Source organism: Lithobates pipiens, unplaced genomic scaffold (genome assembly GCF_037356315.1).
Source record: "Lithobates pipiens isolate NorthernLeopardFrog02 unplaced genomic scaffold, aLitPip1_a1.2 Scaffold_13, whole genome shotgun sequence".
NCBI classification, from domain to species: Eukaryota; Metazoa; Chordata; class Amphibia; order Anura; family Ranidae; genus Lithobates; species Lithobates pipiens.
Window position 1 is genome coordinate 198,153,627 of NW_027507718.1, and position 27,694 is coordinate 198,181,320.

Genomic DNA, 27,694 nt, shown 5'->3' on the forward strand with positions numbered 1-27,694 from the left:
GATCTGATTGTGAAAGATGTCACATTTCTGTCAATTCCTCTGGCTGATCTGTGAAAAATGGGGCAAAGAAATGAGAAGTGGTGGCATCAAGGTACAAACAATGAATTCCTTGTTTCACTTTCCCTTTGTTTGTTTTTTTGTTTTTTGCAGAGCAAGAGAATAGGTTATACACTTCGTTTTTCTTTGCTCAGGTTCACACAGATCAGCTTTCATTAGTTATTTTTTTGGAAAGAGGGCTTACCAAAAATTTAGTTTTTAGCTGTTTATTTTATAAACTCTACAAGATTTCCTATTGCTATTAGTTTGATGTATGTAAATGATAGAATGGAGGTGTCTGTACAATGTAAGTTAAATAGAGTAAAACGTCTTCTGCTTTCTATCAGTAGTGCTGTTTATTTCTGTGCTTATATAACAGTGGAAATAAAAAGATTGAGATTTTTAGTCAAGAATTTAATTCCATAAAGATGTTAAATAATATGGAAAATACAACTTAGAACGTAGCTAACGCGTATAAAAGCATAACAGAACTTTTCTTTTACATGCATTTTAGAGATTATATTATATACCTTTGGTTTGGATGATACCTACTGTATATAAATTGAATATATTGTACTCTTCTAAGTTCTTAGGACATTGCAAGCATTGGGAGATCTAATACACCTCCTTTCCCAAAGCCATAACTTTCTTAAATTCAGGGAAAGCCTTTTACATAGAACTACAGGCAAACCTTTTTTTTTTTTCATTTTTGATAGAGCAAGAAAGGGTTATAGCCCCTCTCAGGTTTTATTTTGCTATCTGTGGCCCTATTGGGATGATTTTTCTTCACTTCCTGTCCCATAGCCAAACAGGAAGTAAGAAGAAATCCCTGTAAATGAAGAGATTTTCTTTTACTTTCACTTTCAATAATGGTAAATATGACAAATAGAGAGGGTGAATCTTCCTTAACAGGGGTACAAAGAGCAATAAAAACTCACAAACATGCTAATCTCTCTCCACTCTGTCCAAAACTAATAAAACGTTTTGCATTTAGTTATACTTTAGCTGCTACTACCGATGCCACATTTATTTACAATTTGATTTGGGACTACTGCAGATTAGGAATAAATGGCAGATTAAGTGGTTCTTGGATTAAAGTCACCATATTAGATTAATCACAAGGTGCCTAAAAATCATGTAGTCTTTAGTTGCAAAGTTCTAACAAAAATTTCCAGAATTTCCACTGATTAAATATTTTGGTCAGAGTTCAAATGTTCCATAAAAAAAATAAGATTAGTCTGTGCTCCCAGTAGCTAGTGACATTTCTGTGATGATGATTCTTTCATTTTTTTTCTTCGTAATTGTGGACTTTTTTGGAGATAACAAAATTTTGCTACTCCCCCTCCTGTTAACGTCAGTTCCATACACACTCAACTTAAAAAGCAAACTAGCAAAAATAAAAAATAAATGTTTTCTGGGTGTGGCAACATATGGGTCCTAATTTTTCATTTTAAAAAATCATCCTAAATAAGCAAAAGTAGGAAATTTGCATTTGTATTTTTACACCACATTCTGGATATCAGGATTAAATTATTCAAAACTTAGCAAGGAGTTAAAATATTATAATTCTATGTCAATGTTCTGGCTCCCCTATTAAAGGATGAGAACAACTCCAACTCCCCCGCTGGAGCAAATTGGATTATGCTTTATTGGTTGGGTTTTTTGCCTTCCTCTGGATCAAGTGTGAGTATAGCATTGTGTATATGGGATTGTATATATTTTTTTCCACTTCTATTGTTAATTTGGATTGACCTGTGTCTTTTTTTTATCAGACTAACTATGTAACTAGGTAACTATGTATTTCTACCTGTCAAATGTGTATATTTTAACCACTTCCTGACCGGCGTACGCCGATGTACATTGGCAGAATGGCGTGGGCAGGCATATTGGCATACAGGTACGTCGAATTTTAAATGCCACCCTGCCAGTCGGGACCCCCATGAGTCCGGTCGCATACCCGTGATCGTCTCACGGGGCGGCTGAACTGGGAGATGCCGTTGTAAACAGCATATCCCCGTTCTGCCTAGCAACAAGTGACGCTGATCTCTGCTCCATGTGATTGGAGCAGAGATCAGTGTTCACTAAAAGAAATCCCAGCCCCCCACAGTTAGTAACACACCCCTAGGAACACTTAACCCCTACACTGCCACCCACTGGTTAACCCCTTCAATGCCAGTGTCATTTACACAGGATATACTGCATTTGTATAGCAATGATTGCTGTATAAATGACAATGGTCCCAAAAATGTGTCAAAAATGTCCGATGTGTCTGCCATAATGCCGCCACAATAAAAATTGCTGATCGTCGCCATTACTAGTAAAAAAAAATTATTAATAAAAATGTCATAAAACTATCCCCTATTTTGTAAACGCTATAACTTTTGCGCAAACCAATCAATAATCGCTTATTGCGATTTTCTTACCAAAAATATGTAGAAGAATAGGTATCGGCCTAAACTGAGGGAAAAATATGTTTTTTATATATTTTTGGGGGATATTTATTATAACAAAAAGTAAAAAATAATGCATTTTTTTCATAATTGTCGCTCTATTTTTGTTTATAGCGCAAAAAATAAAAACCGCAGGGGTGATCAAATACCACCAAAAGATAGCTCTATTTGTGGGAAAAAAAGGACGTCCATTTTGTTTGGGAGCCACGTCGCATTACCGCGCAATTGTCAGTTAAAACGACGCAGTGCCGAATCGCAAAAAGTGGTCTGGTCTTTGGCCAGCAAAATGGTCCGGGGCTGAAGTGGTTAAATTTACGCAAGCAGTGTTTTAAGACTGCTTTGTCAATCCTAGCAGAGTAATCACTGTTTGTAAAAAAAAATGAACAGTACATACAGTTGTTTAAGAAATTTTAATGGAAAATGCTTTCCAATAACAAAGAACTCATTTTTCCAAAAGTTAAAATAGCTGAATAAATAAAGAAATATAAATTATTCCTGAAAGAAAGTGACTATTACCTTAAAGCGGACATTCAGTAATTTTTTCATCTTTCCATCTATTAAATCTTCTGCCCTTGTTGTTTTTACTTTGGATAGTAAAAAAAATACTTTCTTGTCTGGTAAAAAACCTAGCCTTATGACATCATGCACAGCTCTCTCTCTCTCTCTCTCACTCTCATAAGCCCTTGTACACACGGTCGGACATTCTGACAACAAAATCCGTCTGATTTTTTCCGATGGATTTCGTCCGAAACTGGTGTTGCATACACACGGTCGGACAAAGTTGTCGGAAAATCCGATCGTTCGGAACGTGATGACGTTCGTTCGTTACGACGGGACTACGTTCAGGCTAGTAGCCAATAGCTTTGGTCTCGTAATTTGATCTGAGCATGCGTGGCACTTTGTCTGATCGGAATTCTTTACAAACGATCGGATAAGCTTTGTTGGTCGGACATTCCGGCGGAAAAAGTCCGATGTAGCCCATACACGGTCGGATGTGTGTACAGGGGCTAAGAGTTTGTTAGGAAGGGAGGGGGGATGAGTCATAACAGAGCCAATGAGTGCCGCAGGGGGCTGCAGAGCTGGAGGCGTGCCTCTGTGTAAATCCAGGAAGAGGGAGATTTCTGCAGAATATCTATTTGGCAAGTACAGAATCATATTATATATAAAATAATATGCAAATTCAATTTATTACAAATTATGTGAGCAGACTGCAGTTCCTATTTAACATACTCCAATGAATAATGTATTGGAAGAAGAGGAGTGATGGAAGATTACCAGGCAGGCACCACTTCCTCTAATATACAGATAAAGGGAAAAAAAACATATGGGACTTTTAATGTGCCATGAAACATTAAACTGTATGTATTTAAAAAAAAAAAAAAAAAACTTCTTTATTAGAACATATAAAAAAGGTGTCACCAGGAGTTTAAATACATTATCACCAACTTAATAATAAAAAAAATAAAATAAAATAAAATAAAAAATAAAAATATAATATGCTGAGGGATTTAAAGGAAACACATTACAATTGGATCATCAGTCGTATGGACAGCCTAACTAGCATACTTGAATGCACAAAAGACTGAAAAAAGGGGGCAAGCTTCAGCAATATCCAAAGCTTTTCCTGTCTAAATGGCTTGAGATTCAGCCATGGCAGAAGGGTTGAGGGGCTGATGCAGGTATGTGCACCTCTAGGTGCCTGCACTTCATACCTGCAGCAGTTTGTCCACTGTAAGTGTTAAACTTACAGATTTTTCAGTAGTTAAATTTATTGATCCTTTAATGATTAAGTGAAAATGATTGCATTTAAGTTACTGAAATGTATAGCGTGTAAAGGCAAACTACAAACTATTTTATATAGGTACATTTTTTACATTATAAAATAAAACTGCATACTTCATCTGGTAAAGATTATTTGTTCCTCTGTGGTCTATATCATGACAAAATCCAGCAGTCACCATAGCCATAGCTTCTAGATCTGAGTAATAACGTTTCAGTTTCCCAGTCTGCAAAAAAGGGCAGGTTCATTAACACACATACTGTATGTATATAGATAATTTATTTTCTGTAAATTATGTTTACCTTATAAATACCCATTTGGTAAGAATAAAATAGATAGATATATAGAAAGAAAGAAGGAAAAATAGAAAGAAAGAAAGATAGATAGATAGATAGATAGATAGATAGATAGATAGATAGATAGATACTGTAGATAGATAGATACTGTAGATAGATAGATAGATCATTCACATTACCAAGAACATTCAGAATGCCAGATATAATCAATACAAAAAATAAATGTAGCTATCATATAAATGTACTCACCGAGGCCAAGATGCCGAGAGCGGTCGCTGTTGCGACTCGGCGCAGACCACCCCTGAAAGTGGCACAGAGAGTGGTTGCACCAAGAGGCACAAGCTACCAGTAGGACAGTCACTTGCTAGCAGATCAGCATGTAGCTTGAGCAGAGCTGAGAGGTGATGTCCCGTGGGAAGGTCCGAAAGCAATGGTAGCAAGTCCGTAAGGCAAAGACGGAATCCAGGAGACAGGCCAGGGGTCAAACACAGTCCAGATCAGAAGACAAGTACCAGGAACGCTGAGACAGAAGGATAATCCAAGACAAGCCGGGGGTCGAACACAGGAGACAGCAGGTAAGTCCAGATGCAGGCTGAGGGTCAAACACGTTAGAAAGCAGGAGTCCAAGATCAAGCCAGAGGTCGGGTCAGGAGAAGATCAGCGAGGTCGATAAGGCAATCCGGGTCACAACGGGTAATACAGATAACAGAAGCAGACGTGGGAATCACAGGAAGCTGAAGACAAACCAGCAGTGTGTTTGGATGACCTCACTTCCTTTATAGGTCAGCGAGGGGTCACACCCTGTGTGTGTGTGCTTGTGTGCTTTCGTTTATTCCTCTTGCACACAGCTGTGCGCCGGAGTGCTTTAACCGTGCGCATCCTATGACAGTGCCCCCCCCCCCCGAGGGGCGGCCTCCGGACGCCCAAGCTAGCCATCAATTCCGGATGTTGCTGATGGAATGTCTTTATTAATTTGGGAGCGTGAAGGTTCTTGGATGGTTCCCAGGAGTTATTTTCTGAAGGATACCCCTTCCATTTTACCAGGTATTGTATTTGTCTACCGACTTTCCTGCATCCTAGTAAAGCTTCTACTTCGAATTCATCTTCTCCATCGATCTTGATGGGTGGAGGAGGAGGCACTTCCCTTCCAGGAAAAGGACTAGGAACCAATGGCTTCAAAAGGGAGGCATGGAAAACGGGGTGTATCCTGTATGATTCAGGGAGGGCTAGTTCAAAGGCTACAGGATTTATTACCCTTTTGATTTTGAATGGTCCTATGAATCTGGGACCCAGCTTGCGTGTGGGACAAGGAAGTTTGAGATTGGTGGCAGATAGCCAGACTTCCTCGCCAATTTTAAAGGTAGGGTTCTCCTTCCTTCCCCTATCATGGTATTTTTTGTAATCATCCTGGGCCTTCTGTATGGTCTCCTGGATCCTTTGGAAATTAGATTGGATGGCGGCTATCCGATCTTGGACCGCAGGAACAGTGGATTCTGGGATGGAGTTGGGGAGGAAAGAAGGGTGAAACCCACAGTTGATCCAAAAGGGAGTCTGGTTGGTAGTTGTATGAATAGAATTATTGTAGGCGAATTCTGCATATGGTAATAGGGCCGACCAATCATTCTGAGATCCTGAACAAAAGCAGCGAAGATACTGCTCAAGGGTTTGGTTTGTCCGTTCCGTTTGCCCGTTACTTTGGGGATGATATGCCGATGACAAACAGATCTTGATTTCCAGTATCTTGCAGAGTTCTCTCCAAAATCTAGAGGTAAACTGTGGACCTCTATCAGACGTGATACTGCTGGGAACCCCATGGAGCCTGACAACCTCCTTAATAAAGAGATTGGCAGTTTCCAGAGCAGAGGGAGTACCGACCATAGGTAGGAAATGGGCCATCTTTGAAAGACGGTCGACTACTACCAGAATTGTGGTGAAACCTTCCGAGGGCGGTAGCTCCACAATAAAATCCATTGACACGTCTGCCCAAGGTCGGTCAGGAATGGGCAAAGGCCTTAACAGACCCCAGGGCTTGATCTTGGGACCCTTGCTACGCTGGCACGGTACACAAGAGGCAATGTAAGTCTGGCAGTCCTGTCTCCAACATGGCCACCAGAAAGAACGAGAGATCAGTTCCGCTGTTTTCTGTGTCCCAAAGTGGCCGGCCAATTTGTGATCATGACAAATCCTTAGAACTTGAGTCCTAATCTCAAGGGGAACGAAGACCTTGTTTCGGGCCCAAAACAGATTGTCACGTTTTTCCAAGGTAGATAGGACTGGGTCATTGCAATGGACTGAAGCTGTTTTGATGGCCGTAAGTAAGTCAGGCTGTGGGAGTAGAAGGAAGTTGTGAGGAGACAAGATCGTACTAGGCTCCGTTACCTGGGAAGACTCAGGGAACATGCGCGAGAGCGCATCCGCTTTGTTGTTCTTGGATCCGGGCCGGTACGAGATATGGAACTGGAATCTTGAAAAGAAAAGCGCCCAACGGGCTTGACGGGGTCTTAAGCGTTTGGCAGTCCGCAGATATTCAAGATTCTTGTGATCTGTGAATATTGTGATGGGATGAGTGGCTCCTTCCAAGAGGTATCTCCACTCCTCCAGGGCGAACTTGATGGCCAATAGTTCTCGGTCGCCTACGTCATAATTCCTCTCCGGTGGGGTTAGCTTCCGAGATGCGAAAGCCACCGGGTGTAACAAAGCTTTAGGCCCTTGTCGTTGAGAGAGGATGGCTCCTGTGGCTGTCTCTGAGGCATCTACTTCCAGTACGAATGGTAATACTGGATCGGGATGCCGTAAAATAGGAGCTGAGGTGAACAAGGTCTTTAGTTTGGTAAAGGCTACTTGGGCTTCTTGAGACCACTGAAATCGGGTATGTTGGCGGGTCAGCTGAGTAATGGGGGCGACTATTGAAGAGAACCCGGCGATGAATCTGCGATAAAAGTTAGCGAAGCCTATAAACCTTTGCACGGCTTTCTTATCCCTTGGAGCAGGCCATTCCAAGATTGCCTTGATCTTTTGGGGGTCCATGGAGATGCCCTCAGTAGAAATGATGAATCCTAAGAACTGAACTGTAGTTATCTCAAATTCACATTTCTCCGCCTTAAGGTACAGCCGATGTTGTCGGAGGATGGTGAGGACTTTCCGCACGTGGACCCTGTGGAGTTCAAGAGAAGCAGAGAAAATAAGGATATCATCTAAATATACCACTATAAAATTATCAAGATAGTCTCTGAAGATGTCATTTACTAGATGCTGAAATGTGGCCGGGGCATTGCACAGGCCAAAGGGCATAACAAGATATTCATAGTGGCCAAATCTTGATCTGAAGGCTGTCTTCCATTCATCCCCAGCACGGATTCTAATGAGATTGTAGGCCCCCCGCAAGTCCAGTTTGGAAAATACTTTGGCAGATCCTAAGCGCTGGAATAACTCAGGGATGAGTGGAAGTGGGTAGCGATTTTTGATTGTGACTTTATTAAGTTCCCTGTAGTCAACACATGGCCTAAGGGATCCATCCTTTTTTCCCACGAAGAAAATACCTGCCCCTGCTGGCGAAGAAGATGGGCGAATGAACCCCTTTTCAAGATTTTCATCAATGTAGGCTTTGAGAGCCTTTAATTCAGTCTCGGATAAGGGGAAAATTCGTCCAAAAGGGATCTCAGAACCAGGTAACAGTTCAATGGGACAGTCATATGGTCTGTGTGGTGGTAGACGGTCAGCCTTCTTTTTATCGAAGACGTCCTTAAACTCGGAATAGACCTGAGGAATGTGCTGCAGGTGATCAGTGGTGGGGGCCACGGTCATACAAGGAGCTGGAACAGAATCAAAACAATGCTGCATACAGTAAGCGGATGTAAAGGACACTTCCTTCTTGTTCCAACTGATCTGGGGATCATGAGCCTGCAACCAAGGAAGTCCCAGGATGATAGGGAACATGGGAGATGATATTAGGTCGAAGCGTAGAAGTTCTCTATGGCCAGAGTCTGTAATAGTGAGCAAAGGTAGTGTCTCCTGTGTTACTGGACCTGAGAGTGGCAGAGATCCATCTGCTAAATGGACTAGAAGATGTGTTGCTTTATTCTGGCTTGGAATGCGTAGTTGCTGTGCGAGGGAGATGTCCAAAAAGCAACTACATGCCCCTGAATCAATCACGGCTGGGAGTGGGATCTTCTCTTCTGCCAGCTGTAGGGAAACAGAGAGAGTCACATAAGTTTGAGCAGGACCAACACTCTGGTAGTTCATTACACACCGTGGGGGCAACTTACGGGGTCTCACGGGACAGCTGTGAATGAAATGTCCAAGCCCCCCACAGTATAAGCACAGATTGGCTTGGCGTCTTCGTTGTCGCTCTTCTGGGGTGAGACGAGGACGGACCAAACCTAGCTGCATGGGCTCCCCTTCCGAAGCTGAGGGACCCGAAGGAACCGGGATGGGCGGATACGGGATAGTGGCCTTAGGAAGCATCCAACTAGGCCGAGGGGCCTGGAGGCGTTCGGAGCGCCGCTCGCGCATCCGTCTGTCCAGTTTTGTAGCCAACTGGATTAATTCCTCCAGGGAGGCAGGAGTCTCTACTCGGGCCAACTCATCCTTTAGGTTCTCGGAGAGCCCCAACCGGTATTGATAACGCAGGGCCGCCTCGTTCCAGCTGGTGTCAGCTGACCACTTGCGAAACTCAACGGTGTAATCCTCCACCGGTCTTCTCCCCTGTGAGAGAGCATGCAGGGTAGCCTCAGCCGTGGCAGTACGCTGAGGGTCATCATATAATTGTCCCATAGCCTCAAAGAAGGTGTCCGTGGAGTTTAACAAGGGGCTTCTCTGTTCCATAAGGCTATGGGCCCAGGCCTGGGGTTCCTCAGCCAGAAGAGAGATAATAAACCCGACCTTGACAATCTCTGAAGAAAAGGTCCTGGGTTGCAAAGCCAAGTACAAGGAACATGCATTTTTAAAGGCTCTGAATTTCTTTCGGTCGCCTGAAAATCGCTCAGGCGTGGGTACTCGTGGTTCGGGTACTGCCATCATCATACCGGGTGGAGGCTGGACATGAGGTGTGGAGGCATTGCTGACTGAGGCCTGCGTAGGATTTGTGGGTGCCGGAGCTGTGGCTAGTCGCTGAAGCCTGCTGTCAATCTGCGCATAGCCATCCTGTAGTCTCTGTACTGCTTCTGTGAGTGCAGAGACTTGTTGGCACAGGACTTCTAATGGCGAACCCGCTCTGTTGGCCTCTGTCATGGCTGGTTTGTACTATCATATAAATGTACTCACCGAGGCCAAGATGCCGAGAGCGGTCGCTGTTGCGACTCGGCGCAGACCACCCCTGAAAGTGGCACAGAGAGTGGTTGCACCAAGAGGCACAAGCTACCAGTAGGACAGTCACTTGCTAGCAGATCAGCAGGTAGCTTGAGCAGAGCTGAGAGGTGATGTCCCGTGGGAAGGTCCGAAAGCAATGGTAGCAAGTCCGTAAGGCAAAGACGGAATCCAGGAGACAGGCCAGGGGTCAAACACAGTCCAGATCAGAAGACAAGTACCAGGAACGCTGAGACAGAAGGATAATCCAAGACAAGCCGGGGGTCGAACACAGGAGACAGCAGGTAAGTCCAGATGCAGGCTGAGGGTCAAACACGTTAGAAAGCAGGAGTCCAAGATCAAGCCAGAGGTCGGGTCAGGAGAAGATCAGCGAGGTCGATAAGGCAATCCGGGTCACAACGGGTAATACAGATAACAGAAGCAGACGTGGGAATCACAGGAAGCTGAAGACAAACCAGCAGTGTGTTTGGATGACCTCACTTCCTTTATAGGTCAGCGAGGGGTCACACCCTGTGTGTGTGTGCTTGTGTGCTTTCGTTTATTCCTCTTGCACACAGCTGTGCGCCGGAGTGCTTTAACCGTGCGCATCCTATGACAGTAGCGCAAAGACCGGATTGGTCTGGCAGTTTGATCAGTTCCCTGATGGGCACACTACAGCCAGGCACACAACATTTACAAATCACTTGAGTCAGGGAACAGGTTGTGCATGTCTCTTTTTTTGTGTTTTTTATTTATTCTTTGGGTAGAATTTGGATAGGGTGAGGGTGAGCCAAGATACTCCAGTAACAGTGAACTTGACAATGAGGACTCTAATTCTGCACTAAGTTTTCAGGGTGAAAGCACTCCCTTTGAAGTTGTAAAACTCTCGACAGGGATAACGTTGCTTAATGTGCAAAGTAGTAGCTAGTGATCTCCCAGGTGAGCTAAGGAAAGTCTTTAAATCCCTTAGGCTGGGTCTTACTCCCCCAGGAACAAGAGACCTCTGCTCTGGACTCTAGCCCATTTATACCCCCTCAGCCCCCTGCTTGGCACCTGCCATATTGACCAGGGATTGGCTGGTGAGACAAGGTGAAGTAATTGAGACCATACCAACAGAGCTCAGAGCAGACCTAACTAATCAAATAACATTCTCCCTGATTACAGGGAGGCCAAAAAAAACGAATTTTAGCAAAGAAGTGGCTCTATGGGGTGCTACATATATATTATGCATTAAAGCTTCTTTTTGTGTTCCTGGAGAGATAATATAGCTTTACTAATATGTATAGTATGATACGTTTTACTTGGACAGAAAGTGAGGGGAAATCTTCCTTACAAAGGGTGACAGAAAAAAAAAAATACTGAGGGAGGTTCTAAAGCTTCCTCTCTACCAAAATATTTAATTTTATTGCTTTACCACTGACACCTAACAAACAGACTGTCTGACATCTATCTAAAATAAAGCAAGTTAGGAGATTTTTCATTTCTTACCCATTCTCACATTTGTATACAGACAAGAAGTAAGAACATGATCTCCAAAATGCAACAAAAACATCAACAAAATGTTGACAGATGTTTTATACCTTTCACTCCCTTCCAACCCTACTCAAAACTAAAAAAAAGTGTTGTTGCTTTTTAATTTCACACATTTAAAATCTGTGGTATTAGTGTACAGATTATAGTGAACTATTGTTAGTAATTCATAACTGCACAAACACAACCATAGCTCACCAGAATTTATATTTCACTTTTTTGTAGATGCTAGAGAGCTAACCCACCTTAAATTTTTGGGACTTTGTTGGCATGATCTCTACCCATGTGTTCTTTGTTTGATTTGTATATCTGCTCTGGCTATTATGATGCTGCCCAACCTCCCTGTTGGTACATTTCATATTATACCTCTTCAAAAAAGAGGTATAATATATCTCTTCAAAGAAGCCTATCCTGCTTCTAACACTGTTTTACTTCCTCCATCAGCTCATCCCCCCACAGCTATTACCTTTTGTATCAGTTGAGCCTTACTTTTTAGATTGTAAGCTCTAACGAGCAGGGCCCTCTGATTCCTCTTGTACCAAATTGTAATGTAACTGTAATGTCTGCCCTCATGTTGTAAAGCGCTGCGCAAACTGTTGGCGCTATATAAAACCTGTATAATAATAATAATAATATTGACAAAGCAATATAATTCCCAGGTGAGCAGGAACAGAGTCAGGAACTATAGCAGGGGAACCCCACTGTTGGAGTATTCAACGTATAATAAAAACCATGGACTGACTCAACTCACACCAAGGTCTACCTATAACAAAAATATATATTTTTAGGGCATAAAAGTACATTTTATGTAATTTTCTAGGCTGTTGGAAAATAATCAGGCTTCTCCTAATGTTAGTGCTTCTCCCTGCCGATACTTGACCCACCTATGGCCCACACTCATCCCTAGATCTTGCCTGAGCCAAATATTATCAATATTATTTACGTCACAAAAAGACCAGAATAACACAGCTAATGCTTCCAATTGGAGAATTGCTTGTTGTAGAACCCTCTACTTAGGTAGGTGCTAGACTTAGGATTTTTTTGTGAGTGCAGGTTTTGTGAGTGCAGGTAAATTTAGGCAGGCCTAGCTGGAAGCTGGAACCGTTTGTTTTGATCTGCGTGGGCTGGGAGTGTCTCAGAGCAGGCTGGTGACTCAAAGAAAGCAGGTTACCTCCCTCTGGCTTCTAGAGGGTTCTAGAAGAGAGGAGGGGGAGAGGGGTGGAGCTGCCTGGGGTGTTCTAAGGAGCCCTGACCAATCCCCAACTTGGATTGGCGGGGGCAGGCCTCATTAAATACCTAGAGTTAGCCCAGCTGGGGAGGAGTTGTCGGGTGGAAGAACTGAGGATGGAGTGCTAGGCTGTCGGGGCCTTTGATGGTGCCCCCCCAATCTAGGGGGGTGATCTTGGGCCTGGGACTCGGATGCAGGAAGGATCCTTTCAAGAACACATGAAGGATTTTGATGGGAGGCACAGAGGGGTGTCAGAGAGGACAGCAGGATCTATCACTGCTGGGCAAGTCTTCAGGAGGGAACCACCAGTGTATGTGTGGCCAGGAGGGTCGGTGAGTGACAGGCTGTCATGAACCAGATGTGACCAGAACTGTGTGACTGCGACAAGTGAACCAGACACAAATAAGTGAAGGTAAATTTATTAAGCAAACGCATATAAATGTGAACAACCCACCAATACAAACTAAGTGAACAAACTAACAACCAAACAGTGCAGATAAGCAAGTAAACCAGTATAATGTAACAAAAGGGAGAACCAGAATCGTAGTCAAGCCAGGCCGGGGTCATAAATAGGAGGTAAGCAGAATAGGGGGACAAGGAGAGAGGGAACAGGTACAAGAGGCAGGATACAGGAAACAGGGATCGGGGATCAGGTAACAGGTAACAGGTATCAGGTAACAGGTATCAGGTAACAGGTATCAGGTAACAGGTATCAGGTAACAGGTATCAGGTAACAGGTAACAGGTATCAAACAGGCTGCAGGTCAGGGCTCAAGGACAATACCAAGGCGAAGTGTATATGAACTTGCCGGGTATTTATCATGGCTGCTGTCAGTCATGTGACGCCTGACTGCAGAGGGCAATACCTGCTCCATACTGCCAGGATCCCTCCGCTGGTGGACACCAGTACTGCGGACCAAAGATGACATAATTCCAGCAGGAGACACCTGCTGGTGGATCGCAGTACTGCATGCCAAATGATTGATATTACCAGCGGAGGGAACCTTTCCTGACACAGGCACAGTCGGGGGAACTGGGGAGACTTGCCGGAGAAGACTGGGAGTGTGTCATCTGTGATTGGTGCAAAGTCAGCAGTACGGACTGTGATGTCATGTGCAGTGGAGTCGGACAGCCAGGAGGGCTGGCAGGGCCTGAAGAGGGATTGCTGGGAGCAGTAGTCCACCATAGGTCAGCTAGCACTAAAAGAGTTTCTATTCTATTTTTGCTACATAAACAGTTCCTGGGGCCTGACTGAATCAGTGTTAGGCCTAACCATGTGCTAGCTGTACCTAGAACTGAATTGTGCAGGAGAGAGCGTGAGAGAAAAAGTCTGCAAGCAAGTGTTATGCTGGAGGACACTGGAGCTGTAAAGTGTATATAGTCATACCAACTGATTGAAATGCAATCAACAAATTGTTATATTGGGCATTCCATATACCCCTATCCCTATCCAAGTGCAAATCCCTCAATAAAATAACAAACATCTGGACTGTTCATTGTCTCCAAGGTGATTGGGAAGTGAGATTTGTTGGCAGACAGCTTTGAGACTCTAATCTGAAAGTTCAGTATTACATGTAAAAAGGACTAACTTTCACCACACAAGCACCATAAAACAAATGTTAAAGAAAACTACAAGTCTCCAAGGATTCTGAATCACTACAGGATGACCACAAGTCTTACCACCTCTCAGGGAGACATTTGCCCATTTGTACCCATCCTTTAAAATAGGTGGAAATTGCAGAGTTTACAAGTGTCTAGAATGTGTAGGTTTATTATTTATCAACTGGTGTTAGCATGATGGGAAAAATCCTATCTGTCATTAAACCTTTTTATTCTTTGTTGGGAAAGGTGATATTATAAGGATTTTCTACTGAACACATAAAAAAATATACTTGGTTATTACATACCATCAAGAGGGTGAACATAGTTTGGGCAACATTGAATCCATGGCGCCAGTTGTGATAGGTCACTTTCCTGTAGCCTTTCTTCATTGCATACATAAACCTTACCAGTGCCTGAAAAAAAAAGAATGACAATGTTAAAGGTCATAAAAAAGAATGACATGAAGTACAATAAAAGTTGCACAACAATCAGTTCACCCATCAATCCTGATAAGAAGTAATTTTCTACTTGGTCCTATGGGGAATGCCAGCTCTGGGATAAAAACAGGGGACCCCCTGACTGTTCTGAATTACCTGCATGTATTGCTCAATTGGCATAATTAGTCGGAATCAGTGGTAAAAAAGCAACTATCAGTTTCATATTACAGAATTATGTAGTAATAAATATTACACACTAATATAATACAATTTTAGTTACAGAGGTCATGGGGGTATTCAGGAGATCTTCTGTATTGTTACTGCCATTCCTTAGCTTTGCAGGACCATATCTCTGTCGCTCAGAAGAAGGTACTGATTTTAACACCAAAAATAATTTTGTAACAGTTTGTAAGTCCTCAAGTTAAAAAATATTTATTTTACCTAAAATAAAAATAAACGTGATAAATGTGGGAGCTATTTTTGTGATTGTGCCTCTTTAGGCCCTTTTTTTTTCAGAAATCTTTTTGAAATTATACTGCATTAAGGGATAGCATGAACACATGATATCAATATAGTAAAAAGCTGAACATCTTTCTTTAAAAAAATATTTTTTGCTCTATGCAAAAACTTGAAGGAGTCTTCATCAAATATGTACAGGTATATGCTGTACTGATTCTGCAATTGACCATACACAACAAGATCTCTAGCAATGGTGGCTGGTGCCCAATATTTTGGGGGAGGGGGGGCAGAAAACAAACCTGGCCTCCTCACTCGCACTAACAACGCCCCCCCCCCCCCCGCAGGATGGATGGGAAGTGGCCTTACCCTCAGAGACCAATGACGAAGTGGTGCTGGATAAGGGGTAGGGCTCCTGGTAGATGGAAGAGGATGTTGCTGTCCCACTGCCACTCTACCTTCTGCTCTTCCCTCCAGCTTGCTGAGGGAGACCTGATTGGCACACTTTGACACATTTTTGGGACCATTGACAATTATACAGTGATCGGTGCTATAAAAATTCACTGATTGCTGTATAAATGTCACTTGCAGGGAAGGGGTTAACACTAGGGGGCGATCAAGGGGTTAACTGTGTTCCCTAGGTGTACTCTAACTGTGGGGGGGTGAGACTGACTAGGAGGAGATAGAGATTGGTGTTCAAACTTAGTATGAACACTATCTGTCTCCACTCCCCTGAGAGAACCGGGATCTGTATGTTTACACACATAGATCCCGGTTCTCGCTCTGTCATGAGTGATTGTGGGTGCCCGGCGATCACTCGCATCGGCTCCAGCGGCAAGCCGCACCCCCTAGTAATCAAAAGGCGAAGCGAAGTAAGGTAAAGTCGTTTAGCCCAGGGGAGTGAACCAACCCCAGTCCAACTGTGGCGGCTGGTCGGGAAGGGGTTAAAAATCTTTTTTCCTTTGTAAACATCAATGCTAAAACATCACTGATGTCGGCTGCATGGAATTTACTTTTTTTTTATTGGTACATGTTCCTCAGGGCAGTGCCAACCTTCCTGCTATTTTGACACCCCCTTGCCTATTAGCCCAAAAATGGATATTTTTTATTTGACAGATTTGTCTCTCTTTGATTTCATGGGGTTCAGGTTTGGCATCCGAACTTCTCTGAAGTTTGCCATACCCTACTAAAACTAAACCCAGGGCAGTTTAGCTCACCAGCAGAACGTACCTCTGGGGGTATTTGAAACTTTTTTACCACTCCAAGTTCATAATACATCTGGATTCCACACTTCACAAGATCTATTTCAGTGCAGTCAAAATCTGAGAAGCGGAATTCATAAATTTCAAACTTGTGGGGTCCTGGTAATTCTTTTTTCTAAAAATAGGAGAAAAAGGGAAAGTTCAATACTTTAATAATTATATATACTTTTTTATATTTTTTTAAATATGTTGTTCCTTTTGCATTAGTAAAAGTATAGTATTTTTAACATCACTTGAGAAAATGATGCTATATGTTTTCTTTATTTATTTTGTACGTACAAGGAGTTGTGCAATTTCATCTTCTTCACACTGCTCAAGTTCCTTTCCAAGCTTTGCACGGGATGGCTAAAAAAGACCATATAACACAAATCATTTATAATGTAGTGTGACTGGGGTTACTAATGTTCCCTATATATACAAATACTAATTACATACAGTTCTGTAGTGCTTACTTATTTCCTTAATTCATCACAAAGGTAAAATAAAAAGAACCATGGTTAATTATCTTTTTACCTTGTTATAGGATTAAAGATGATTTTTACACGCATGAGTAATGTCAGAATAGGCTCGGTAGGCAAGTGGCTTATATGCTAACATAAAAACATAACATAAAAAAATATACGTAATAAAAAAACAGCACATAAGTTACCAAGATGTCTTGCATTTCCTCCTTATTACACCTCACATGGTACATCACCATGTCTTGTGCAATATCTTTGCGATTTTCCAACTTGTTCATTTTGTCATATGTATCAGTGTTCAGAACAGACCAACCCAGAAACTGAGTTAAAGACTGTGAAAAGAGTAGAATAAGCATTAATGGGTTGTATGTACATTAATGTGTACTGAGTCATTTAAGGCTGTACATATAAAAAAAAAAAAAAAAAGTATATCTAAAGACAAAACAGTTTTTTTAACTGTTAGTGGTGAGGAGGTTAGAACTCCTGTCAGGTTTTATTGTAGTCTGTGTCCTGTCTAGAGAGATTAATTTTCTCTTTTATTTGTGACCATTGTCAAGAGGACTGAAAGTGATAGAGCATCCAAAATCTTGGATACAGTAAGGGTTAAACCAACTGTATTTTTTTTTTTTTTACATCTATGTCTTATTAGGGAGATGTCCCTTTACTTCCTGTCCTGTAGACTCATCAGAAGGTGAGAGGATATCTTTCCATTTGAAGTAAACTCCCCTTTTAGACAGCTGTCCATGGAACAAGTATGCTCATTGGATGATTTCCCCTCTTTTCCTGTTCTGATGGAAATTCAAAAATATTTATTTACGCTCGCTTTCATTCAGTGACATGGTTGGTCAGAAAATGAAAGAGATTTCCTAACAGGGACACAGAAAACAAAAAGAACCCGACAGTGGTTCTAACCTATCACCATTCTACCCAAATAAAAAAAAAATAGCTTTAGTATACTTTGACTAGGAAAAGAAAAGCATCAACAATGGGGAAAGTAACTATACTGTTAAACTATAGTAAGTAGAACACTGTTATGCCAGGTACACACGATTGGAATTTTGGTCCGAAAAAGCTCTGATGGTTTTCCTGACGGAATTCCGATGGGATTTCACTCAAGCTGTCTTGCATACACACGGTCACACCAAATTCAAGAACGCGGTGATGTACAACACGTACGACGGGACTAGAAAAAGGAAGTTCAATACCCAGTAGCCAATAGCTTCCATATTGTAGTTGAATCTGAGCATGCATAAGTTTTTTGCGCATCAGAATTGTGTACACACGATCAAATTTTCCAATAGAAAGTTTTTCTGTTGGAAAAATTGAGAACATGCTCTCAAATTTTTGCTGGTGGGAATTCAGCCAGCTAAATTCCATTGGAGCATACACATGGTCGCATTTTCCGACGAAAAGCTCTCATCGTTCTTTTGCTGGCCGAAATTCCAATCGTGTGCATGCGGCATTAGATGTTGCTCGTGGTAACGTTTCGCACTCCCAAACTGGCTTTTCCATCCTGCTAGTTGTCTCCAGAAAAAGGTATTAGTTTTCCCTTGACAATTAACTTAATGATGAAAATGGCATAACTTTTCTGCACTCCTCAGATCAGTGCAAAATGATTCAAAGCTGTATTTTTTTCAACCTATGATTGACTTGCTGTATAGTGAACCCACAGAAAATGACTAACAAGCATTATTAAGTTTCCCAATGAATAAGATAGTAACTAAAATAAAATGCAGAATACACAGCAAAATTCAAGGAATATTAAACATCCTCATTCCCCACACACTTTTACGTGCCCCTACGAATTGATCCTAGCCACATTTTCCCATCCTTATTTGTGTATGTTTTTTTCCACTTTATTTGTTCATATTTACTATCCCTCCAAAAACTTTGTTATTCCTACTACCAATAGTTTTGGCATTCAAAATTCAGGTTTGAACCTATTGAAAGGTTAATTGTTTCTATGTAAAGGCATTGTCGCTATGAAAGACCTCGAATCCCTCCTCTTTATTTAAAAGCATTTAAAACACCAAGATCTGTGTTTTTGAATGCTTTAGATTTTTAAAAACTGGCGCTGAGGGTTTCCAAGTAAAAGTGATGTCATGTCATCGCTTTAATTTTACTGTTACAAACAGTAAACAAAGTCGAACCGAAAGGACAGGAAGTGGTTAAAGAGCTGCCTCTGCTCTTCTGCCGGCAAGCTGACCACCCCCCTGAAAAATGCTACCCATGGCAGGCGCCTTGTTTGCCTTGTGGTAGATATGCCCCTAGTTGTCATCACATAATGGAATCAAAAGACTTAGCTGTTACAAGCATCCAAATATACTATAGCCCTGGCCAAAAGTTTTGTGAATGACACAATATTAATTTTCACGAAGTCTGTTTCTTCAGTGTTTTTAGATCTTTTTGTCAGATGTTACTGTGGTATACTGAAGTATAATTACAAGCATTTCTTAAGTGCCAAAGGCTTTTATTGACAATTGCATTACGTTTATGCAGCGAGACAATATTTGCAGTGTCGACCCTTCTTTTTCAAGACCACTGCAATTTGCCCTTGCATGTGGTCAATCAACTTCTGAACCACATCCTAGCTGAATGGCAGTCCATTCTTGCATAATCAATGCTTGGAGTTTGTCAGAGTTTGTGGGGTTTTTTTTTGTTTATCCGCCTCTTGAGGATTGACCACAAGTTCTCATTGGAATTAATGTCCAGGTAATTTCCTGGCCATGGACCCAAAATTTTCGATATTTTGTTCCCAATGCCACTTAGTTATGACTTTTTCTTTATGGCAAGGTGCTCCATCATGCTTGGAAAGGCATTGTTTCTCACCAAACTGTTCCTGGATGGTTGGGAGAAGTTGCTCTCTGAGGAAGTTTTCGTATCATTCTTTATTAATGGCTGTTTTTACGCAAAATTGCAAGTGAGCCCACTTCCTTGGCTTAGAAGCAACCCCACACATGAATTTCTCAGGAAGCTTTACTGTTGGCATGATGGACTGATGGAAAAGGACACAGGACTGATGGACAAGGTTTTTTTACAGATGCTCCAAACAATGGGAAAGGGGATTCATCAGAGAAAATGACTTTACCCCAGTTCTCAGCAGTTCAAACCATGTGTGGCTTCCTTGGTGACCTTCTTGACACCAGGCCATCCTCCAAAAGTCTTCATCTCATTGTGAGTGTAGATGTACTCACATCTGTCTGTTGCCATCCCTGAGCAAGCTCTGCATTGGTGGTTCCCCAACACTGCAGCTGTAGGAGATGGTTCTAGCACTTGCTGGACTTTCTTGGACACCCTGAAGCCTTCTTCACAACAATTGAACCTATCTCCTTGAAGTTCCTGATGATCCAATAAATGGTTGATTTAAGTGCAATCTTAGTAGCAGCAATATCCTTGCCTGTGAATTCCTTTTTGTGCAATCCAATGGTGACTGCATGCGTTTCCTGGCAGGTAACCATGGTTAACAGAGGAAAAACAATTATTTCAAGCACCACTCTCCTTTTAAAGCTTCCAGTCTGTTATTCTAACTTAATCGGTCCTTTTGTGGCAGGTTAATTTTCATGACAAAGAGGGACTTTGCAATAAATTGCAATTGATCTTATCACTCTTCATAACATCCTGGAGTATATGCAAATTGTCATCATAAGAACTTAGGTAGCAAACTTTGTGAAAATTTAAATTTGTGTCATTCTCAAAACTTTTAGTCAGTGCTGCACATATAATATAATCTGTCTTTGAAAATATACTTAGAAAAACAATAAATTATTTTTATTTTTATTTTTTAAATTACAAACTTTCAGGTAAACACAGACACACACATACAAATGTACATGCACACACACACACACACACACACACACACACACACACACACAGGTACTGTACCTCCATTAGCGTTTCATCCTGCTCATCAAAAGGTTTTCCATCCTTCCTGTTGTAAAAAGTGGCAACTCCCACTATTTCTTCTTTTTTGTTTACAATGGGCAGTGATAAAACATTTTTAATAACCCATCCACTTTCATCTAGTGGTTCTCTCTTTAGAAAAAAAGGACACAAATAAATGTTCTTAAGACGCATTGATACACAAGAACAGAGCTGTATAACCTTATATACAGAGGATACAACAAATCTTTTATAACATATTGAACTGTAACCTATCTCTAAATCAACTATAGAAAATAAGTTTGTCTGTGTCCTCTTTATTGTGAAAATATTTTTAGAAATGAAATGAAATGTATTGTAAGTTTAAGACATACACATTTTCCGTAGGCTACAAATAAAATTAACAATTAAATATTTGATCTTTCATTGAATCTTTTCTAGACTGTCCAAGAAAAGAAGAGAAGTCAGGCACCTTGTAGTATTTTCATAAATACCTGCAGTACACCCCAATTTACTCCTCCTTTTTGTTTCACACATAATTTCTAATCAGAAAAGGTTCATGATTAATTTTATTAATTATGTGTTCTATAAATGTTATTAATGTATTGATGCATGCAATCAATTATTGTAAAACATTGTATTTATTGTATTTATATGGATATTCATATGTACATGTTTTCTGCTTAGGGTGATATACACAAACAGGCCCACAGCTTGTGATGCAATTTTGTGAAATGTGTGGTTATAGAGTGCTGTTAAGAGGTTTCCGAATTAAAGACTGTTGTAATGTATATTCCATTTGAGATGTGCATTTAATGTCATCAATTGTTTTACAGTTACTAATTGTTTTTAACATTGTATGCATAATAAATGAAGATTTTATTGTGTATATGGTTGCTGTTCACGCTATGTATTTTGAATATCCCTGGGAGATACATTAAAAGTCTCTGTCAGGCTAATATTCCTCCACCTTTTTGGGGTAGGGTTTTATTTATTTTTGTATAATTTAGGGGTGGTATCTCCAGGGATTAAAATTAGGAATAGGTTATTTTGTTTGTTTTGGTTAAGACTTATACCCTAAATTATTTATACATGCTTAGCTGCTAAACCTAGTCACTGGGAGACAGAGCGTAGTCACACCCTTCAATGGCCAAGTTTTTATGAAATGGATAACTATCTCTAAAATCAAGTTCATTTCTGGGTTACATAGGAGATACAGACACATAATGGCCACAGATAGCATTCAATTAAAATTGACTGGGCATGTCGTATTTCAACGACAAAATCACATAGTTAGGTCCTACACGGCTAAGATAATGGACACTAAGTTAGGGATGTCAAGGTTCATTATGAGGGAGCGCTTACTTCCTCTCAGCAATAATATAATTTTAACTAAGTGCAAAACAATGGGTAACCAAAATTTCAAGTATAAATATGTAACAGATAAGGTTCCGAATGCCATGTATCATACATGATACATATCATTCATATAGCATTATTATGTATGATAATGTATGATAATATAACATATAACATACATTATCACAATGTATGATAATATACTGTATATAACAATGTTATATGAAATTTGGAAAAGTCCAGAATTAAGATTTCTTAAATTTGTTAAAATATGTACTAGTTTCTTGTGTGTTAAACAGCTTCAAAACAAACAATTATAATGTTTTTATATATTTCATATCTTTTATTCTCACCTGGAATTTGAACATTTCATCTGCAGCTGCATTCATAATGTTACAGATCTACAGGAACAAAAACAAGACAGACTATTTTAAATAGAAAATGAATGCAAGCAACCAAACCTTGTTATTCAGCACTAAAAATCATATTATTTTCCCTGATCTTCACACAACCTATGTGGCCTCTAACCGGGGCTTGGAGGTCTGCACTGAAATATAGATGTACTGGACACCTCATTGTGAGTACACATTTGTGTGTAGATGCTACACTTTTCTATCTAAGGATGAATGTAGCTCTGCAAAAAGTGTTTGTGTAGCATTTTGGATAGAGAAGGGGAGGGTTTTTCATTTTATATTGGGTTATTTTTTTTATTTTTTTTGCTGTTTGTGTCCTGCTGGGTAGATTTGTTTTTACTTCCTGTACTGGAGGCACAACAGGACATTGGTGAACTAACCTCCTAAATATGAGGTTAATTCCCATCTTAGACAGTTGCTACCAGAACATTTGGCCTTTCTGTCAATGATCATCAAACCAAAAGATAGTTGACCCCCCCCCCCCCTTATTCCCTCAGTGGCTACACAGACAACAATAAAACCTTGACAGAAAGTTTAACTGTCACACTATCCAAAATGACAAAGAAAAAAGTTTTGCCTTTACATACACTTTAACCAGAGCTTCCTTAATGACAGAAATGTTGGCTATCACTGACTAAAGAAACCCAACAATCATTAGCAAATTAATGTATACAGTGCTCAAATCAGGACCAATGCCAGTTAAAATCAAGCCTTGTTTTGCCCCCCCCCCCCCCCCCCAACTATTACAGGTGCTCTAGGTTGAGAGGATAGTAAGGTTTACTGCATAGGTATTTCCCAAAAACAGACTAAAGATAATTTGAAGTTTTACTATAAGTATAATATACATGTTTTATATAATTCCACTAGACCCATTACTAATACATTTTCACTTTTGTATTTAACACTTTTAATTTGACTTTATTTTTATATTTAGGATGTAAAATATTCTTCAGTTTGTATCTTACAAATCCACTTTCTGCCACGTATGTTGGGAGACCACTAATGAGAGCCCAGTGATCGGCTGGAGGATTTCTGGTTTAGAAAAACAGAAAGAAAATATTGTAGGTAATAAATATTTTCTATAGATACATTAGCAAGAATATTTAAAGGCTTAAAGCGAACCTGTTTCTCGAGTATTTAAACATAGCAATACTTTCATAATTGATTCTATTTGCGCTTTTATTACTTTTATTATAGAGAAAATGAACAGGAAAAAAAAGTTAATAAATCACCAATATCAAGACCCTTTTGCGCTAACCCTACCTAAAACTATGGGGTTGATTTACTGAAGACAAATAGACTGTGCACTTAGCAAGTGCAGCTGTGCTTATTTTTTCCAGAGCTTAGTGAATGTGATGAAGCTTTGTTTTTTAAAGAATGACCAATCAGGTACAAGGAACATGAAATAAAAACAACAGCAGTTTTGCTTGCACGTGATTAGCTAATTGGATAATGGAAATCAGCAGAGCTTCACCGCATTCACTAGGTTCTTAGAAAAATTAGTGCAAAGTGCACAATCAATTTGCCTTTAGGAAATCAACCCTTATGTTATAAAAATAGTCTACACTCAATATGAAAAAAAATGCTAAACTTCACTCTCAGTTGACCGGAAGAGTTTTTTTTTTACTAAGCTGGCCAATTATGAAGAGGGTGAAAAATGGTTGCCTCTTAGCAAAAATAAAAATAAAAAAAGTGCAAAAATAAAATAAATAGTGTAGCACTCTTATCCTATTATATCAAACTAAAGTTAACACCATATTAAATATATTAAACCTTTATATTACCATCTTTATCAGCAATTATAACCTTCATGCTATGTGTAATCACACAGTGCATCAAAAAAGTGTCTCCCACACACATAAAATAAAACTGTATATGAGCCCCACAAATTGAAAACGCTATTTATTTCATTTTTAATATACAAAGCAAACTCACCCATTCATCCATGACTGAATGCTTTATATTGTATATATCTTGTCCACCTGTTGGAGCACACACTGTGTGGAATAATGGACAGGGCACTTGAGGCAGAACAGAGGCAGAAAGAGGAGGACTTCCTTACCTCTCAAGGCCCCCTTTATCCAGACAGTGTTCCTGTTGGCCCGCCAATCACACAGGAAGAGGACAAGGAGGAGGAGGAGGAGGAGGAGGGGGAGGATTGTGTCAGCATGGAGGTAGAGCCTGGCACTCAGCATCAGAAGCAGTCTTTTAGGGATCATTTACAGTCCCAAGAAACCCGTGGACTTGTACGTGGCTGGGAGGAGATGGCTGCGGATCATGTCATCCTTAATGCACAGTATGCAATTGAGCTACTGGCCTGTCCTTTTCGGAACGCATATTCAGTGCTGCTGGAGGCTTTGTAACCGATCACAGGGTGCGCCTGTCCTCCGACTCAGTTGATCGACTGACCTTCATAAAAATGAATCAGTCTTGGATCACCACCAGCTACCAAGCACCTGATGCTGATGTAACCGAATAATTTTTTTTGAAATGTCAGATCCCTGCAAGACTGCCTATGCTGATTCTGAGTGACTATCCTGTTATGCTGAGTGACTATCCTCTTCCTCCTCAAGGATCATGCTGATAGCTTGTAAGAACATTTTTGGTTCTGGGCGCCGCCACCAATGGCTAAGGTCCAATTTTTCAGCCCCTGTTTAACAGGGGTGTGTAATGCAATATTTTGCATGAGGGTTCTTTGCTGCGTTCAACTACAATATTTGTGAGTGGTTGCAGTGTTGTGGCACCAGCACAAGTGCCTAAGGCCCAATTTTTCAGCCCCTGTTTTACAGGGGCATGTAAATACAATTTTTGATGCAATATTTTGCATGAGGGTTCTTTGCTGCGCTCAACTACAATATTTGTGAGTGATTGCAGTGTTGTGGCACCAGCGCCAGTGCCTAAGGCCCAATTTTTCAGCCCCTGTTTAACAGGGGCATGTAATTACAATTTTTTATGCAATATTTTGCAGGAGAGTTCTATGCTGTGCTCAACTACAATATTTGTGAGTGGTTGCAGTGTTGTGGTGCCAGCACCAGTGCCTAACGCCCAATTTTTCAGCCCCTGTTTAACAGGGGCGTGTAATTACAATTTTTGATCCAATACTTTGCAGCAGGGCTCATTCCTGCTCTCCAACTAGAGTTTCTGTGAGGTGTTGTAGTGTTGTGGCACCAGTGCCTAGGGCCCAATTTTTGTGCCCCTGTTCAAAAGGTATATGTAATTACAATTCTTGATATAATATTTCATAGCTGGGCCCGTTCCAGCGCCCACCAAGAGTAACTGTGAGGACTTACAGTGTTATGGCACCAGCACCACCACCACCACCATCACCAAAGGCCCAATTTTTCTACCACTGTTCAACAATGGCATGTAATCACAATTCTTGATATATTAGTTCACAGCAGGGTGTTCCAGCGCCCACCAAGAGTCACTTTGAGGGCTTACAGCGTTGTGGCAACACCAACACCTTAGGCCCAAATTTCTGCAGAGGCCCCTACTTTCAAACATCCAACTTACAAACCTCTCCTAATTGCAAACGGAAGGAGACAACAGAAAGTGAGATGAACTCTACCCCTAGGAAGGGAAATTCTCTCCTGTAAGAGTTGATATGGGAAAAACGTGTCTCCTCTCCACTGATGCTTTATCCCAATCCTTGATTTACTAAAAACCCCAAATTTTCAAAAAACATTTGTCATTGGGACAGAAAGTGAGGTGAAATATTCTGAAGAGGTGCACAGACAGCAAAAAAAACAGGGGTGATAACCCTTCCCTATGTTTTCCAAAAAGCTTAAAAATAGATTTTTTGACTGGAGCTACACTTTAAAAATGTACCAATTCAAAATTACAAACAGATTTTACTTAACAACAAACCTACACAGTCACTGTCTTGTTTGCACCGTCTGTATGCGCATTTACTTTTTTAAATTTGGGTACAGGGTTCCCCTTAATATCCATACAAGACCCAAAGGGGCTGGTAATGGGCAGGGGGGAGTACCCATGCCATGTTTCTCAAAGATTTTGATCCATATTGCTGGGACCAGACATTACATTAAAAGAGCAAGCAGTTTTAAATGACTTTTTTTCAGTTAGAAATGTCATTTTGTGCAGGGACTGTTCCAAACACGGGAAACATGTGCCACTTCATAGGCATACTATAGACACCCCCCAGGCATGATATTTAAAGGAATATTTCACTTTTTTTTCACTGTAAGCATCATTAAAATCAGTGCTCCCGAAAAAAACTTCCATTTTTAAAACTTTTTTTTGCAGTGATACATGTCCCCTGGGGCAGGACCCGGATCCCCAAACCCTTTTTAGGACAATAACTTGCATATTAGCCTTTAAAATGAGCACTTTTGATTTTGAACGTTCGAGTCCTATAGACTTTAACCTCCCTGGCGGTATGATTATGTCAGGAATTTTGTACCAAAAGCGGTACAATTTTTTGCATGGAAATTTGGTGTTATGTATTATAGGCCTGCAATTCTTAGTAATTACTTACTTAAACCTGACCAAAGAAGACTCTAGTAGACATCCCAGATGTGATAAAGTTTGAAACACAAAATCATGAATTATAATCTAATAAATAATATAATTTTATTCAATAATGTAATACAAAATAAAGAAATTTGTCAAACAAATAAAATTCAAAAAACATCCTGAGTGTGATACATTTTGAAACAAGGTACAGCACACAGTCCAATGTCACAATCTGGACAATGGAACCTGCTTTCTTTTCTGACTTTCTTTCCATTGCTATCTCCCTTTGAACAGCAAACCAAGCACATCCTGGTAGGTGCTGCCTTTTTTGCGGTTGATGGTATGTAGTCCATAAAGTGACGACCTGTTAGGCGTTCTGGGTTGGCAACGTCAACAGCACGTCGTCAAGGTCTGTTCACAGCTACTGATGGCGTTTGGTGTTTGACAAAAATCTGCTCAGCCACCTTCCAGATAAAATCAGAATGAACAAGAGGCTGGTCACTCTTTGCTCTGTACAGGATATATGAATTCCAAAGGCATTGTTCCAAAAGATGCCTGAAAATCTTTTTATAATATTTTTTTTTCTTTATGTAGAGCAACAATTATTTTTTTCAGATCCTTGGAGAGCTCTTTTTCCATGAGGTGCCATGTTGAACTTCCAGTGACCAGTATGCAAGAGTGAGAGTGATAACACCAAATTTAACACACCTGCTCCCTATTCACACCTGAGACCTTGTAACACTA

General features: G+C 40.7%; 1 protein-coding gene across 1 annotated transcript in view; it reads right to left on the bottom strand.

Moving 5' to 3' along the window:
- Positions 1-27,694, bottom strand: part of LOC143974566 (rod cGMP-specific 3',5'-cyclic phosphodiesterase subunit beta-like) — a 137,631-nt gene that overhangs the window by 58,195 nt on the left and 51,742 nt on the right. Inside the window, exons 7-14 of the mRNA XM_077476096.1 lie at positions 23,440-23,506; positions 22,415-22,462; positions 20,706-20,855; positions 17,009-17,152; positions 16,639-16,704; positions 16,328-16,474; positions 14,510-14,617; positions 4,383-4,492 (exon numbers count right to left, since the gene is read on the bottom strand). Of these exons, the coding sequence (XP_077332222.1) occupies positions 4,383-4,492; positions 14,510-14,617; positions 16,328-16,474; positions 16,639-16,704; positions 17,009-17,152; positions 20,706-20,855; positions 22,415-22,462; positions 23,440-23,506 (840 nt within the window). The remainder of the gene's footprint in view (positions 1-4,382; positions 4,493-14,509; positions 14,618-16,327; positions 16,475-16,638; positions 16,705-17,008; positions 17,153-20,705; positions 20,856-22,414; positions 22,463-23,439; positions 23,507-27,694) is intronic.